The following is a 17,139-nucleotide window of genomic DNA, read 5'->3' as shown; positions in this document are numbered from 1 at the left end:
TTTTTACATAATTTTAAGGGTTAACTCTAATTTAACAATAAACATCATAATAATGAATGATAATCACAAATTTGATTTCCCATGCTTATTTAAGCAATGAAGCAGCAAATAAGACACCTTTCCTTTATCTCAAATGAAGTGATTACCTCAAGAAAGATTTGAGATTTTAGGCAACTCATAAATATTTAATAGCTCAGTGCCTCAGAAAATTGACTCTGGCTAATTTTAATTGTAATTTCAAAGTATAGTATTTACAATTTGCTACTGCCTTATAATTTCCTTGATCCACAAACTTTTCCATATTTTTCAGAGGCTCCCAATATAATTACCTTGCGACCCATTTATAACAGTACTACAAGGGTGCATCTATATCTCCACTCACAAAATGTTTTTATTTCTAACACATACAGTTACCAGACTTGAGGTTATAAGCACTTCCCTCCAAAGCTTCCAACTTTTACTCCCAGCATCATGATGGTCTGTTGTAATGTGCAGAGTTCATGGATGTGGTAAACTCTTTGGAATAGCAGGCACAGCATTGAAAGTACATAGAACACGTGACTAGCTATAGCCAAAATGAGATGTTGCTGTTAATCCACAAGAATGACTCATGTTAAATTAAAATATTCAAATTAAATAAAAATACATGGCAACCAACAGCATCAAGGGGTTAGAAATAAAATGGGAAATGTATTTGCAGAAGAGTGAGGTCTTCAAAGACAGAAATATTTTTTCTCTTCATTTGGTAAATATTCCAACGTAACAGCCTACCATACAAACTTCCCTAAATGGTATAAACACATTGAAGAGGCTGTTTTTATAAGTGATCTGTAAGTAATTATTTCTGAAAATACATCCTAGGCCCACCATGGATGAGGGACAATGCAAAGAAGTTCTTTGTCTTTTATTCAACAGAGGCCTCTAGACTAATAAGTATTCCCACCCACTATGGCCACACCACACATTTTGTGCAATTTTGCTTCAAGTACTGTTCATCATTTCAGCATTCAAAGTCTCCTGGAAAAAGTCCAGCTGAAGGGGCATACTGATTCATGTGGCTTAAAAATATCCTTGCAAGTCAGAAGTATTTTTTTACTAAATGCAATAAAGAAGGCATGAGAAATGCATGAGAAGACACCATTTGGATTTGGATTTTTGTCAAGTGCTCACACCTACAGCTGTATTTTACTCCTGTTCAAGTCATAGTAAATTCAATAGCAATAGACTATGTAGATGTTTAAGGATGACAATTTCCTTGAATATTTCTCAACTCAATTGCAAGAGATATGCTGAAAAGTCTTAGGAAGATCAACTCATAAAGGGTAAATAAGCCTTTAAAAATATAGCACTGGAGGCAAAAGTGAAATTATTTGTGGAGAAAGATCTGACTTCAAAGATCATTTAAGTCATAACTAAAATACAAGTATTTTATGGTACTCTAATAAGTGCCTACTAGTAAATAAAGCAAAAATTATTTCACTCTTCTTGATTTTAGAATATAAAATCCCATAACATGTTTATTCGCAAAATAACTACATATTTATTTGATAGGATCTTCATATATTCCTATAAATTCAAAATTGTATTAGTTCCATCATGGCAATTTTTTATGCATGACACAGCATTCCATGAAAGAAAACATTTGCTTTATTGTATTTGAATCTGACTACCCCTTTCTTTTTGGATGATAAACTTTAATATATTTACAAATGGTTACATTTTGAATTTTTAATAATTGTGTTCAGCAATCTAATTGCTATCTCAAAACATTTAAACTAAACTTTTGATCTTATTTTATAGAATCAGTGATGATTCTTTTACACAGAAACATATATATATATATGTGAGATATATGTTATATAATACATTCATAGGAGTACATATATAAATGGAGAGAAAGATGCATACTTACAAATGAAGAGAAAGAGTGATAAAGAGAAGTTTGTATATTCAGGTAATCTCTGTAGAATTTTTTTAGCTAACCAAATATATGGATACTCATACTGCAACATGTTCCTGAAAACATTAAAAATGTTCTTAATAGGGCTTTCCATGGTGGCGCAGTCGCTTAAAGCTCAGCACAGTGAAGCTAGCTGCAGTCACCTCAGCCATGAGTTTGATCCTGGCCAGGCAGGTGACACACGTGGCCCAGCAGACCTCTCTGTCTCGCCTGCTGCTCCCCTCAGCTGTGTACTTTGATCATCTGCCTGTTCTGCTCCCCACTCTGTCTCTGGTGAGTCCTCTCACTGCCATTGCACCTCTGGCCTGTACCCCAGTTCTGTCTGAATAAATAAATAAAATCTTAAAAAATATATTCTTAATGTATTTGTAAGACTCTGATTAAAATTTGTTTTTCTCATGACATTAATATATAGGTGTTGGCAATTATATTTTAAATATAGAACTTTAATTGGTTGTATCAAAGATACATTTAGAGCCAACAAAAATATCAAAAAACTTTCTGCTAATTAAAACAATATAAACTTCTATATTACCTAGACATTTATTTATTGGTTATTCACTCAACTCTGTGCTGTGTTTATCAAAATAAAATTGTGTGTGTCTATATATATATCCCTTGACTCATCTTAACAGATTTATTTATAGAAATATTCATGTAAGAACATCAATATATTTTACTAGATGTTGGGTGCTGCCAACAATATTGGAATTATCAAAACTGAGCCTAGCTGGCTAATCTCAATGTAAAATTTTTCTCCATTAGAGAAAAAAAAAATGTCCATTGCAGCACTGGTTATAACTCTTAAAATTTGGAAGCAATCTAATAACTCATTAATAATAATAAAATTGAATAAATAGTACCACACTAACAGTTCAATGAAGTGTTTTATCACAGTTAAAAACAATGTAAATGTACCAACTTTGAAGTGGAAAAAAAAATGTCTACATCATAAGTGATAAAGTAACTCATAAATATTACACATGGATAGTTGCTTTTTTGAAAAACCTAGTAACAGTCAATATATGCCATGAACAATCAAACGGTTAATATATATTACCAGTGGGAAGACCAGGTTAAGCCTCCTCATATAATTACTTTATAAAATTTTGCTCCATCTATTTCCTAACTGGAAATAAAAAATAATAACACAAAACTCTAAAAATGATTTCTTGCCCGCCATGAGTCGTTCATTCCTACACATCACCTATCAAGGAGCAAAGGCCCATAAGCACCAGTACATAGTCCTATCTGCTGCTCTTCTGCTTTAGGAAAGTGATTCAAAACAAGAACACACTTTTCACAGCTTTCAGAGATTTTGCCATCAGCTTTTGATTCTTAGATTCTGACTCTATATAGACTTGGCATATCTTCTAGTCTGTTAAAATTTCCTCAACGACAGAATCACAGTAGTTAAAAACAGATTTACAACAGATGAAATTCCAACTTTAAATGCCATGAAATTGGCCTGTAGATAAGTTGCTTGTCTTGTTAACTGAACTAAAATAATTTGGTACAGCTTGTACATTAATTGAATGCATATATTTAACCTGTGGCAAACATGCATGAATACTGTACATTTGTACATTACACATACAATATTTTATTTGGTATTACATTAAAGCCTGAGGGTAGAGAGAGCAGGAAACTTAAACCTATTTTAAAAAGCAAAATTTTAAGGTCCATCAAAAAAGTACATAACAGATAGATATAGAGATTATGAACAGTAGGATTGGGAATTAAACCCTGTTTTGACTTTTGACATCAAATCCAATGAGACCACAATCAGCTCTGTATGTTTAGCCTTCTCTTCCAGCTAGTTTAATCTATTAATTTGACTGCATCAAGATCCATTTTTTTCACTTTCTTCATCTTAACCTGATCACAATCAATTTTCTTCATCTACAGATAGCTGGTAAGGATTCACATTGATATTCTTTCATGGTTAAAGCAAGCAAATTTTCACTATCACCTTGCCATATCTTTCTTGTCAATATTCCTTCTGTACAATATAAAACAATTCTAAACCATCCATTCTATAGAGTCTATGTTCTAATATAAATTCATAGGCAGCTTAAGGGTAAGTTCACGACTGTGACTAAGTACACAAACTGTAACATCAGCCTGCACTCCAATTCTGTAGAGATTTCATAAGGTAATATTTACCATCAGCTTTCTCATGGGTGAATGCAAATATAGTGTCTGCATGGAATTACCTTGAAATTTCGAGATTAAAAACACTTAAAATGGAATTTGGTTGATGGCACGTGATCAACAAATATTAGCTATTATTATTTGAAATATGTGTTAAGGACATTTTTTAAAAGAATTATTTATTTATTCATACAGAACTGGGGTACAGGCCATAGATGCAGAGGGTGAGAGGATTCACTAGAGACAGAGGGGGGAGCAGAACAGGCAGATAGACAAAATACACTGCTGAGAGGAGCAAAGGGCAGGTCAGGAGAGGTCTGCACCGCAATGTGGATCTCCTCCGGGGCAGGCGGGGATCGAACTCATGAGGAAGTGAGTTAAGCTTCTTAGTGCAGTGCTTTAACCCGCTGCGCCACCAGGGAGGGCCCGTGTTAAAGAAATTTTAATGGCTCTAACTAGACTGCCGAAATGCATTGAGTAGTGGTAGTCTGGCTCTCCACTTGACTAAAAGCACAGTCTCTATGTTACTCACATAGAAGACTGCCGTGCTACAAAGAATAATGATAGCTATGACCCTGTCAAGTGATTTAACCCCATGGATTTGCCTGTGCTATTTAACATTTGAGAATGACACCAAGACAGGCATACTTACTCCTGCACTCCTAGGGCTCCTTCTTCAGTGGAGTTAGAAAATTATGGTTTTGAATCATAGTACTGTAGTTCCCCAGAGACAAATATATCATTTATTACAAGAAAGTTTTAAGTTTATATCATTAGCTTTCTTATGTAGTATAATTAAAAAATGTAATATTGTCCCCCTAGTACTAGTTAAGTTTGAAAATCTTGTTCTCTTTACTAGCTGAAGTCTTTACATATAGACTACATTTAAAAAGTTGTCCTGAAAATGCATTGCCAAGAAAATGTTTGGTTTGAAGTTTAGAAGCTCTACTTTGTCAGACAGGAATCTATATAATTTAACTTTTTCTTTTTAACCCTAATTGTTTGAAAATTCTGAATTAAATTAGAGTCCAGCTACAATAACTAACTCATCCCAGATGAACAGAAAATGCTCAATTTTCTTTTAACCTTTTCTGTTCAGTTAAATTTTCTTTTGTTTTGTTGACAATTTAAAGTTGTATTTTGTCATGTGTGCCACTTGACATTTTTGCCAAAGTAAGTGTACGCAGATCAGAAGTGATATCTCTTTAATAAACAGCAATAGTAACTTCACTTATTGTTTGGTCTCTTCATTCATTCTCTTTCCTAGTGTTATCAAGAAGTACTGACAGCAATCCTGCTAAATATCAGAGAACGAATGAAAAATAAACAATCTGCAATCCCTCAACTTCCTTAAAGTTACATAAGAGCACAGGAGAGAACATATTTAAGAAAATCAGATGTTCAGAATTAATGTATGAATCCTTTGTATTCAAATATTTTCTCTGAAATCTCTTATCAACTCATGCTTTTTGAATATTTTTAATCTGTGAATGTAAAATGAAGCTGCCAATTTTTTAACAAAGATATCAAAAATTCATACAACTTAAAGAACAAAAAATGCTTCATATTAATTGCTTTGGTTCTACACATACCCTGTCAACACTCAAGGGATTTTTAAACAACTCAGAGCTGTGTTCAAAAACTTCAGCTCTTCTCTCTGACTAAATCAGTATTACCAAATTTTATCTTTGAAGGTGAATAATGTTAGGGGTGAAGAAATGGACAAAAATGTCCTTTAGATTCAGGGTTGATTAACCAGTCATCAGTATAAAAACAACAAACTTTGAGAAGTGTTCCAAAACATTCTTAACTTTTTTTTTTTTTTCATAATAATGATTATAGGACTCTTTTATGCCTGCCACCACAATAACTTGGGCTTACAGCTATTCTATATATGAGTTTGTTAGCATTGGTTAAAAATGTGGATTACTTTGCAAGCACACACTATAATCTGTGCTATAAATCTTGACAGTATCTTTAGACCTCCTCTAAAATGTCTTTAACCAGCTTGATTCCTTCTCACTTCACTCACAGAGCACATTTTTAGTGAGGGGACACATCAAACAGGGAAGGAATCAATGGCAGCTCTCAAAAAACCTGCATAAATGGCCAAACTACTGCCTGTATACATAAAAGCCTTGGAGGTCAGGAAAAGAAGAAATTGGAAGTAACATCCTGTGATACACAGAAATAAATAATAGTGACTGTTAAAACTTAACAAGCAAGTCCCTACACTGAACCAAATATTTTATATAAAGCGTCTAGTTGTTATGACCAACACTGGGAAACATGTCTTAATACTTTTCCCATTTCAAGACAAGTGAAATGAATTTTGAAGAGTTGCCCCAGGTTACACTGCCATTGATTGCCCTCAGAAGATGTTCCAAAACAGACCTGTTTTAAAAGGCCCATGCTCCAAACAGCACCACCTGTTACCATTCAAAACCCTTACTGCTTTAGAGATCTTAATCATTCTGCTGTGGGAAAAGCTGATAGGAGAGAAAACAGACTGGCAGGGCTTTGTATTATACAGCTTTGTATTTCCTCAGGAATGTCAGAGGCTGTTATATTCACCTAACCGTGTCTCTTTGAAATGAATAAACAGCAGCTGGAAAAATACATTTCTTATAGAAATATTCTATATGCATCAGACAAATGAAAAAAAAAAAACCTCAATTCCAGATGTTAAAATGAAATTATCCAGATGCTAGCAAATGATCACCCAGAACACCAGAAGCAAAAGAAAATCAAAGTGAAAATTAATTTCAAAAGAGAAATCAAAGTGGAGATACCAATTTTTTTTTTTTTTTTTTTTTTTTGGCTAAGTGACAGGAAACTGGCTATTTTTCTGCTTTTTTTTTAAGTTCTCCCTTAAAAATGAAATAAGATTTCAAGATTAAGAAAATTTCCAAAGCAACATTCAAGACCCTTAAAATATATGAATTATGAATTCCTTTGAGATTATAAAAGATTAGATTTTTTAGGTAACCCAAGAGAAGAGACTAACATAAAAATTATGGTCATATAAATAATTGTGCCTATTAATATTCAGATGTATATGTTTACATTTGAGTCTAGAGTCTAGAATAACTGATTGCCATTTGGTCCTTGATCTTCCTGGGAGTTTGCTCTAACTCTGGTACATAAAGGAATGACAAATGCAAATACTACAAAATTTCTATGGTGTTACCTTCCTGACACAAATTTAACAAATATTTGGTAGCTAATCTGTTAACCAAGAGAGTCAATATAGGTTAGTCATGTCCCAATTCCTACTCCCAAAGGTATGAAAAACCTTACACATGTTTATGTGATATAAACTGAATGGAAAAATAAAAAAAAAAAAAAAGAAAAAAGAAAGAAAGAAAGAAAGAAAGAAAGAAAAGAATAGGCCTTGGGCCACTCCTCATACAATTCTATAGCTTTTAGTAATGCCTAGCAAATATCTTTCAACTACCTTCTGATCTATGAAAGAGAAAGACATTATGTTAAAATATGGAAATACTTTTTTTAAGTAAACATAGAAAATATCTTTTACCTAAACCACATCCATGTATCTGATTTAAAAACAAATAAGCAAATGGTAATTGTATTCCTATCTCTACAAACACTCTTTTGTAGTTCTCCTTTAGGGAATTTGTGAGCTATAATCATATCACTGGGAACTAACAAGAATTTCATTGAGCTTGGTTGTTCTTTAGCCTTGTCATCTTCTCCCAGAACGACATGTTTACTTCTGTTTCTGCAGCTGTGCGTTCTGGACTGAGTGGTAGTGACGTTATTTTTCAAAATAACCCCAAATCCTCTTTCCAGACCGGAACATCAATGTATTATTTGGCTTGGCGTGTATTTTACTGATTGCTCTCAATCTGATTGTTTTATTTTTTCAACCTGCGTTTACATTTACCTTATGTTTTACAAGCCCCTGTTTTTATATACGAGTATCTATTTGTTAGCATTGATGTATTTGCAATTTTGGAGCCTAAAGTGGTTAGAAATATGATTTCTATTATTTCAAAATAAATTAGAGTATGCTTGGATGCACTAACATCAGCTCCTCTTCATACTTTGCCTTTATTTCCTCTTTCGATAAAAACCTCATTTGACTAAAAAATGAAATTACTATTTTCAGAAATAAAAATTGGGCACCAACTGTGCTGTTTTGCCAGGAACAGGAATAAAATGGCCCTAACCATCTCTCCTCTCATACTAATGGGGGAGCCTTAACCAAAGCTGAGCTGAGAATGACTGATTTTCCCGAACTCTCCCCAGTGGGGTTCCTTGAACACATAAGTGAGCCCTGGCAAATTTTAGCAGTGGTTTGACAAATCAGAAAAGGAGTAATAAACACACTACATTGCCCAGGACACGATGTGACCTCATTTTCTTCTGTCCTATTGATTCCATTTCCTGAAAACACATTTTGCAATCCTCTGCACAAGTTATATACAGTTTCTGTGACCACAGAGAAGTGGAGTTTTTGTTGTTTGGTTGTTTTTATTTTTGTTGTTTAATTGTGCCCAACTTAAAGTGTTTATATAAGTACTTTGATGTTGTCACCAAGTCTCTTATACTTCATGGAGTTAAATAGTAGTGACTACGTCTTAGCCCCACAAACCACAAAGTATAAGCTCTTAAGACAAAACTCATTGCTTTGTTTTTGGCTTTATTCTCCACTTTCCGGTTCTCTCCAGTTCTCTGATTCAGTTAGCCATTGTCCTGAGAAACTGCTTATGCTTTCCTTAGCATTAAGCCCACCAGAAAAAAGCACATCCTTCTTCTCCCAGCCAGAATGATTCATTTGGGAGAGTATTCCAGAAGTTAGACATCACCACAGGCTTTCTTTGGGCATTATTAAAAGGTTACCTCAATGGAAAGGTTGATCGCAACCCTGAGGGAAAATGAGGATTAAAACACCAAAAATCTATATTGGCCCCTAATACTAAAAACTGAACTTCAAACTGCAATTTCACTATTGGAAAAGAATTAAAAAAAAAAAAAAGAAAGAAAGAAAGAAGCATTTTATAAACTACATTAAAAAATAAGTTTATATTCCTAATGCTAATCAACACCCTATTTTTTTATTTTACAAAGAACTTAAATTCAACTACTCTATAGATGGATTTTACTCACCTAAAATCTATATCTGTGGCATGTTTCTGCAAGGTAGGTGTTGGGTTTTTTCCTAAGTGTAAGTTTAAAATTGAATTTTCTCATTCTGTAACTGTTACACAGCTCAGTACAGCCAGCCACTCTACTTGATTTATTCAGATGTGCAGTAGATGAAATAATCATGGTGAGTCAAGGCAATTTCTATAAACACAACCTGTCTCCTGTCACTCCTTCCCACCTTTTCTGCACCAAACATGCAGTTCCCTAGACAGGTCATTGCTTTCTCGATTTCTCTTCACTCTCTTTCCCTCTCCCTCTGCAACAAAGACTTTTTTTTGTGCTAAGCATGATGTTACCAACTTTAGAAGACTATTTTCCCGTCTTTAATTAATATCATATCTTATCCCCCCAAACAGAAGGTCCTTTATCCCCTGTAACTAACAAGTGTTTGCCACATATGTGGTACTCAGTATTTCTTAAAGGAAAAGATAGTTAAATGCTGAGACCAGCATTGGCCATATAAGCCCATAAAATTTTATCAGCCCATAGTATCAAGCCAGTGATAGTTGGACTGAAACTTTACTCCAGCCTTGTTTTTGGTGGGTCATTTGTTTAGTAGTGACTAATGTGTGATCTGCTCTACTAATCTAATACCACTAATCTAATACCAAGGCTTATCTTGCTATAAGATAAATGGGTGCCACATAACAAATTGTAAAAGGAACAAAATATTTTCCATCAACTGATAAAAATAATAAATTCAGTGATAAGAGAACAAAATTAAATGATTACTTTGAATTTTCTTCAAAAGCAATAAAGGGTTTTTTTTCCTTAAAAAAATCTTCAATAATCTTCACCAAAGATTTTGTAGTAGGTTATTTCATCCTGAAAAGAACAGTAAATAACTGTTGAAAGTTGGATGCCAAGTTTAAAAATATTTGAAATGCCTCTAAGAAGGCAGAAACTGCCATTCCTGAAACAACTAAAACTTATACATGATTATGCTGAACATGTAATGACATGGGCTTGTATCTGTGTAGAAGCACATATACACAGAAGCTTCACCCCCTCTGAGTTAAAAGAACACAGCTCCCAGACTTATTATTGGTAATCAGTACACCTTAGATTTCCACATTGCTTCCTATAGCACATGATGTATACCTGATTATTCATATAAAATTTGTATTTGCTAGTCTCCCTTTGACGAAAAATTAAGAAACAAATGCAGCATGACTCATATTTCATGTAACATTCACCATGTTACTGAGAGGGGAGGGGGAGGGAGGGAAGACACTGTACCTACCAAAGGAGTCTGCACACATCATAGAGGATGCACATACTCACCATTTGGGTAATGATGCTTTTATTTTTCAATTAATGATCGGTTTGCATTAAGCTGAGTTTCTGGCCCAGATAAATGAGTGTGAGATATTGACACCATCAGAAAATACTCAGGACCAGTAGGCGAGGATGTATCAGGGCCAAGATTATCAGGAAGCTAATAAGTTCTGGGGGCCAAATGTGAAAAATACCAGAGATATCAACTGTGATGGGCTGTTTGCCTAGGACTAATTGCCCTTGTTTTAATTTGATATAAAAAAGCCAGCTCAAGATAATATAGCAGAATGGTTTCTTCAGGGTATTCATGCCTGACAATCTCTCAGATCACTCACTGGCCAGCAACCTAACAAATAAAAGCACTTATAGATTCAATTCCTATCTCTGCTTATTAGCATTTGGTAGTGACAGGAAGCACCAAGAACTAAGCCTGTTCTGGTAACATCACCAATACAGTAAGGAAAGATTTTAACTAAATAACTAGTATAAATTACTATTTCCATAAAGGGACTTTATTTCTCTTTAAAGTTTTTACCAAAGTAATGTATACAAGTAAAGTTATGTTTAAGATAGTTACATTTCTGCAAATATTTCTATTCTTGCTTTCGCATATATTAGTTTGAACCATAAAATACTGCATTTTTATTGACTAAAATAGTCAAATATTGGCATTTTCATATGGCTCAACCTAATGATAGGCTTGGTTTTAAAGGCATTTATCTTTTGAATAAGAAAATAATTCTTATTACTGAATGAAGCTGAAGAACAAATTTACACAAGGGGAATGCAATTTTCTAAATTGTAATCTTGCCAGAGTTGCCATTCTCTTTTGCAAAATGAGTATCATAGGATTTCTGCTACCTATGATTAGAATTTAAATTGTATGTCTTCTGTGGTTCTCAGGCAGCAGAATTCAGCAAAGTTATTCATTTTCGTATTTTCAATGAAAATATTTGGCTGCAGTCAGTCTGTCACAGAGCAAAATAGTACATATCTTCAGGCTAGAATGCTTCACAGTAGATTTTTTCCCTCCAGTTTTCATTTCATAGCAGGGAATCTGGTAAAGTAGTTCCTGCTATCTTTTTAAGTTTGCTTGTAAAGTGGAATCATAACCATTCCACTCCCGGGTTACTTTTCTCAAGGACTTTTGATGATATTTCTAGTGGTGAAATAGTTTCCCTAAGGATCAGAAGCTTATTTTAATAGCTTCAAGATCCTTTGTTGTTTGTTCAAATCTTCTGCAGTAAAGATAATAGTACACTATATTTCCTGTGTGAGACTGATTAACTGACACACCCTCAGGTTTTTCCCAGTGGAGATGGTGGATGGCACTTAATTATCTACACAGTATCACAAAATCCTTGTGACCAACGGTAAATACACATTTAGAAGATGGTTGACTGTAGCTGTAGTTTCAGTTTATAAAGTGGATGATTATTAGATCTATGTCACAAAATCTGAACGTAACATTTACTACTATGTAATTATAAGTAAGTTACTTAAATTTGTTTATCAGTACCTCTAAAGTTTTGGTGATGATGGAAAAGTATGTGACAACTTCTTTGTAATCAACGAAGCACATTATACAAAATGATTGTTGCTGATTTTATTGACAACAGTTAATCCATTAATAACTTCTTTCCACTGGATTCCCATTGTAAATGAAAGGTTCTCTACCTTGATAATGTTTATTAATAAGGCACTATCATTTCTACTATGAGTGATATTCCACCACAGGATATTTGCTCAGGACTTCAACTGACATTGATAGCCACAGCGAGTGTCAGTGGCCTCATATGTTTCTTGTAATAGCTAGTACACTGAATTTTTCTGTATGTGACAAATATTCCGGCTTCATAATTTGTTGATCTCAATGTATTTCATCTGATTAACTAACAACAAGTTACTGTACTCCAGTTCAAAGAACTTTTAAATAGGCTTTTTCTATCGTAATAAGGTTTGTTCTTCTTATAGGTTGTAATAAATGGAACTAGATTCACACTGATTTCTTCAAATTTTCTACAAAACATTAGCCTAATTAAATGTTGTGTGCCCGTTCTGACAACACTAATGTGGAAGGAAAGCATTAGTGAGTATAAACTGAAGTTTACATTCATTAAGTATAAAGTGAAGCCTCATTATAATATTAATCTCATTAACTTTTTGTAGATTCCTCAATTAGTAGTGATTTTAGCCCAGATTAAAAGTGGAGTATGTGAAAACATTGTTTTACAAAAGTAACCAGTCAAAAAAGATGAAATCTGAAATTTATTTTGATGTATTTATTTTACATATATGCACTCCAAAATAATTTAGACGTTCTGTGTATCCGATTTGGAGTTCAAATAGTTACTCCTTTTGAGGATTCTATGTAATGTCATTGTAATGAGGCACCGTCATGTTCTGACTCCAAGCATGGAATGGCCCCATGTTGGTCAATGAAAATATTACTTTTTAAAGAAAGAACATCAGAAACCCAAAACAATTATTACCCTGTATCCCTATTTATAACCAATACAAAATTAGGATTACCTTACTGTCTCTCTATCAAGAAGCACCTCTAAGATAATTGAGAAAGACTAGTTCTCATTTCCATTCCTTCATTTACACACAGTCACTCATGCAGTCATGTTATATCCGTAATAACATTATATCAAAGAAGAATCTAGGTAACATTTTTTAATAATGTTGAGTTTGTTTCTTCATTCTTTAGTATCTGCAATTCTAAGGAGCTTCATAATGTTAGGTGATGAAAAGAAGAGGAAAAATATTCTGTCTGTATATATAAAACTCTGTCACATAGGAAATCAAAATAATATCAAAGCTCTGCATACAGTTTACAAAAATAAGTGTCTTCAAGAATTAATGATGGTTACTCCAGAGATTTTTATATAAGCCTGCCATGTTTCAAAAGCATAATCAAAGTGAATCTAAGTTACATTTGAGTTTCAGTCCAAGAGAATGAGTAGTATGGTAAGTAAAAGAAGAAATCATATGTAAATAACTTACAGATCTCTGTATGAAAAAATAGAACCAAATTACTATGGCAACCTGAATCGTTAGTGAGCGGTCTAGTGACAATCCAAAGAAATTCAAAGAAACAATTCCGGTCATAGAAAGAGGAGAATGTTATATAATGGGCAACACTTATTTAAAACATTATTTTAATTCTAGGACTGCTAAACAGTTCCATCTATATTGCCCCATCTTTATTGATATTATTAATGTAATGCTCTTCTCGCAGTCATTTCTTCAACCTTGATAACCCAGTTATAGCTCAAAATTCACTCAATGCAAGCCCACCCAGAAATTCAGTACAGCAAATCAAATTAAGTTACCTAAAAGGAAGTCTTTTCCTCCTTTTCAGTTACAACTAGTTGGAATGAACTTTCCTAGACAACTGGTGATCTGAACTTTGTCAGACTGAGAAAACTCAAGGCTGTCTGAACAATAAGCTAGGAGTAGGGAAGGCAAAATCATCAGGAATATTCATTTGAATTACACAGAGCTTGATAAGCCCTTCTTCAATCTACTGAATTAAGAGATTCAGCTATCTTTCCTATGTACCTCCTCTTCCACCTTTGTTTTCCAAATAAAGGCAAATTTGAGAGAAACCAAGCATAGCTCTCAGAGGTGCCTCCAAGCACCTATCCTTATTTACAGTCCTCAGTAGTAGCTGGGGGCAAATGCCACTGGCAGAGGCAGCTGTTGGGATATGGGTGGCTATTGATGGAGTTGGCTTTCCAATGCCCTAGTGGAGACACCTATGCGTCAGTCCCCACTGGCTGCCTTCAAAGCAACAGAAGTCGCCTATGGTCTGTTGCCTCATATCCTGAAACTCCTATTGAGGAGCACACCTCTTTCATTGGCTTGTGAGTGAGAAATAGACAAAGAAACATGATATAAGAGAAAGGTGAATAAGTTGTTCTTAATAGTCACCATCAGTGAGTAGTTTTTAGTGAATGAGTAGAAGTGAAATCAATGTAGCCAGTTCAACAAGCAACAAACACGGGGGCTCTCACTGGTGGCACAAGGGGTTAAAGTGCAGGATGATGAAGCTATTTGCAGCACAAGTTTGATCCCAGCCAGGGAGGTGACCCAAATGGCACAGCAGACCTCTTCTGTCTTGACTGCTGTTCCCCTCAGCAGTGTACTTTGGTCATCTATCTGCCTGTCCTGCTCCCCACTCTTTCTCTGGTGAATCCTCTCACTCCCATACCTCTGACCTGTCCAGTTCTTGTATGCATAAATAAATAAATCTTTTTTTAAGATTTATTTATTTATGCATACAAAATAGGGTACAGGCCAGAGTTGCAGGGGCGGTAAGAGGATTCACCAGAGAGAGAGTGGGGAGCAAAATAGGCAGATCAACAAAGTACACTGTTGAGGGGAACAGGGGGAGAGACAGGAGATCACTTTAGATCACCATCATTTAGATCACCTCTGGGGCAGGGGATTGAACTTGTGCTGAAGCAACTTCAGCCAGCTTGTAGAGCTGTGCTTTAACCCACTGTGCCACCAGGGAGGGTTTTAATAGATAGGTCTTAAAAGAAAAGAAAAAAAAAAGCAACAAATGTGTCTATCTCTTTAATATTTCGTGTTGATTTGGTCTAATGCATAGAGAACCACCACTAATGAAGGGGTTATGCTTTGTGGAGTTACATGACTGGTACATTGCCATCTACCTTAGGTATGCTCTATGTTATTCAGCTAATTTCTAGACTTTTTTTTTTTTGGTGTTTTTTTTTTTTCCTAGACTGTTTTGTAAAGGCAAAGAATCGTTTTGTAAATAATAGAAATTATTAGTTTGGGTAAACAGTAGATTCAGAAGGAAAACCTTCCTTCTCTACACCCTCAGGCCAATCTGGCCAGGAACGCAAAGTCTCTGGACACAAAGTGAGTTGAATAGCTGCTTGACTCACTGCATTTGACTGCTTGTCATTTGACAGATTGAGATTTCTGCTGGGACACCACTTGAATTTTTTCCCCAATATTGAGCACAGAATTTGAAATATAGTAAGGTACAGGTATACACTCACAGAATAATAGTGCCAAAGGGACCATGATTTATGTCAAAAATCTAACTTTCCTCCCATAGCATTTAAAGAGATAAGCCTCACCTGACTGAGATTGGCATGATAGAATATGAGTATGAGTTTCCTGGATATGTGAATACAAAAATGTGAGAAGACAACAATAGACATGTCATAAACAGATGTATGTAAGCAGGTAGACCAAGAGGAGCTAGGTCTCACATATAGAAGGTAGACAGACTAGGAAAATGTATTTAGAAAATACAAATCACTAAGATAAAGTCTGAGTATTTGCAAAAAGACTAATAATAATAACAATAATTATTATTGTATAAACTGCTGTTTTGTAGCAGCAGCAGAAAGAGGCAATGCTTACAGAGCATTGTGTCTATATGTCTAGCATCACTGCTCTATTATTCCAAATCTAAAAATTCACTTAATCTTTTTGTCAATCATAAGTAATAAGAGCTATTTATTATTTGAAGTTTGGACAAAACTGAGGCACAGAGAATTTCAGTCACCAGTTCAAGCGCACACAGATAGTAACAAGATAGTTTGAATCCGTAGTGTAAAATGAACGAATGAATGAAAAATCTTAACCACAGAAAAGAAAGTACTACAGGGAAGCAGAGTAGCTTTAAATTAAGTTTATAATTAAGTATAAATTAAGCAAAGTATGAGCAAAAGGAGGAAATCCCACTGGAACCATTTGTGTTGACAGTAGAAAAACATATAAAAATTGACAGTTTCTTTTTATTTAGGCCCTTTTTGTGAATTCTATTTCTCCCCACATCCACTCCTTTTTTTCCCCAACTTAGACCAAAGTACAGATAGAGCTAAGGCTTCTTTTCAGGACTCAATCCTCCAATTATTAGCAATCCTCACTGTCAAAAAAGTCCCTTATATGTTAAATTAATCATTGAGTTTCCAAGTTAAACCCATTTCCTCTCCTCTGATCTTTATTGAGATGGGAGACACATACTAGATGAAGGTAGTTAACATTCTAATCACCTTGGGTTTTTCCTTTTTATTTAATAACTCATCTAAATGTACTTTCCCTAAATCCCATTTTAAAATCTCCCTGACATTAATTACTGATATATTAAGGTCTTTCTGACAGGCCTATTTTGCCATCTTAAATGTACTTACGGTGAGTTTTCTCATCTTACCTCTCCATTTTCCAAAGGGTGTATTTTGGAATAAAATGAAGTACAGATGACCTCGTCGTCTTTGGCATAGGATGGAGGTCCAGTGCGGGGATAAATATTGTAGAGCGTCAGACACTCCGTGTCCGTCACAGCATGATATTGCCAAGGCTTGTATTCAACATTATCAAGCGAGCGTTCCAAAATCCAGTTTCCAGGCCGAGGGGAGTTGGCAGCTTTCACAATCACATATGCAATCTGGAATACCTGGAAGAGAATGACAACTACCTGGGTAAATTTGAATACCAAACTTTAATCACAATTTTATGTCAATGATAAGGCTTACTGCTACCGAAGATGTTAATTCAGCTTTTATTCTGTTCCTCTCTTATATTCT

At 34.6% G+C, this 17,139-nt stretch overlaps 1 protein-coding gene across 2 annotated transcripts in view; it reads right to left on the bottom strand.

Moving 5' to 3' along the window:
* LAMA2 (laminin, alpha 2) overlaps window positions 1-17,139 on the bottom strand; it is a 489,259-nt gene that overhangs the window by 311,683 nt on the left and 160,437 nt on the right. For both annotated transcript variants that reach the window (XM_004673842.1, XM_004673843.1), the window contains exon 4: window positions 16,767-17,009. In XM_004673842.1, coding sequence (XP_004673899.1) covers window positions 16,767-17,009 — 243 coding nt within the window. The remainder of the gene's footprint in view (window positions 1-16,766; window positions 17,010-17,139) is intronic.

The sequence above is a fragment of the Condylura cristata genome, unplaced genomic scaffold, assembly GCF_000260355.1.
Source record: "Condylura cristata isolate star-nosed mole 26May11 unplaced genomic scaffold, ConCri1.0 scaffold00001, whole genome shotgun sequence".
Lineage (NCBI taxonomy): Eukaryota > Metazoa > Chordata > Mammalia > Eulipotyphla > Talpidae > Condylura > Condylura cristata.
The sequence above is the reverse complement of the archived record's forward strand: the minus strand, read 5'-3'. Positions and strand labels throughout refer to the sequence as shown.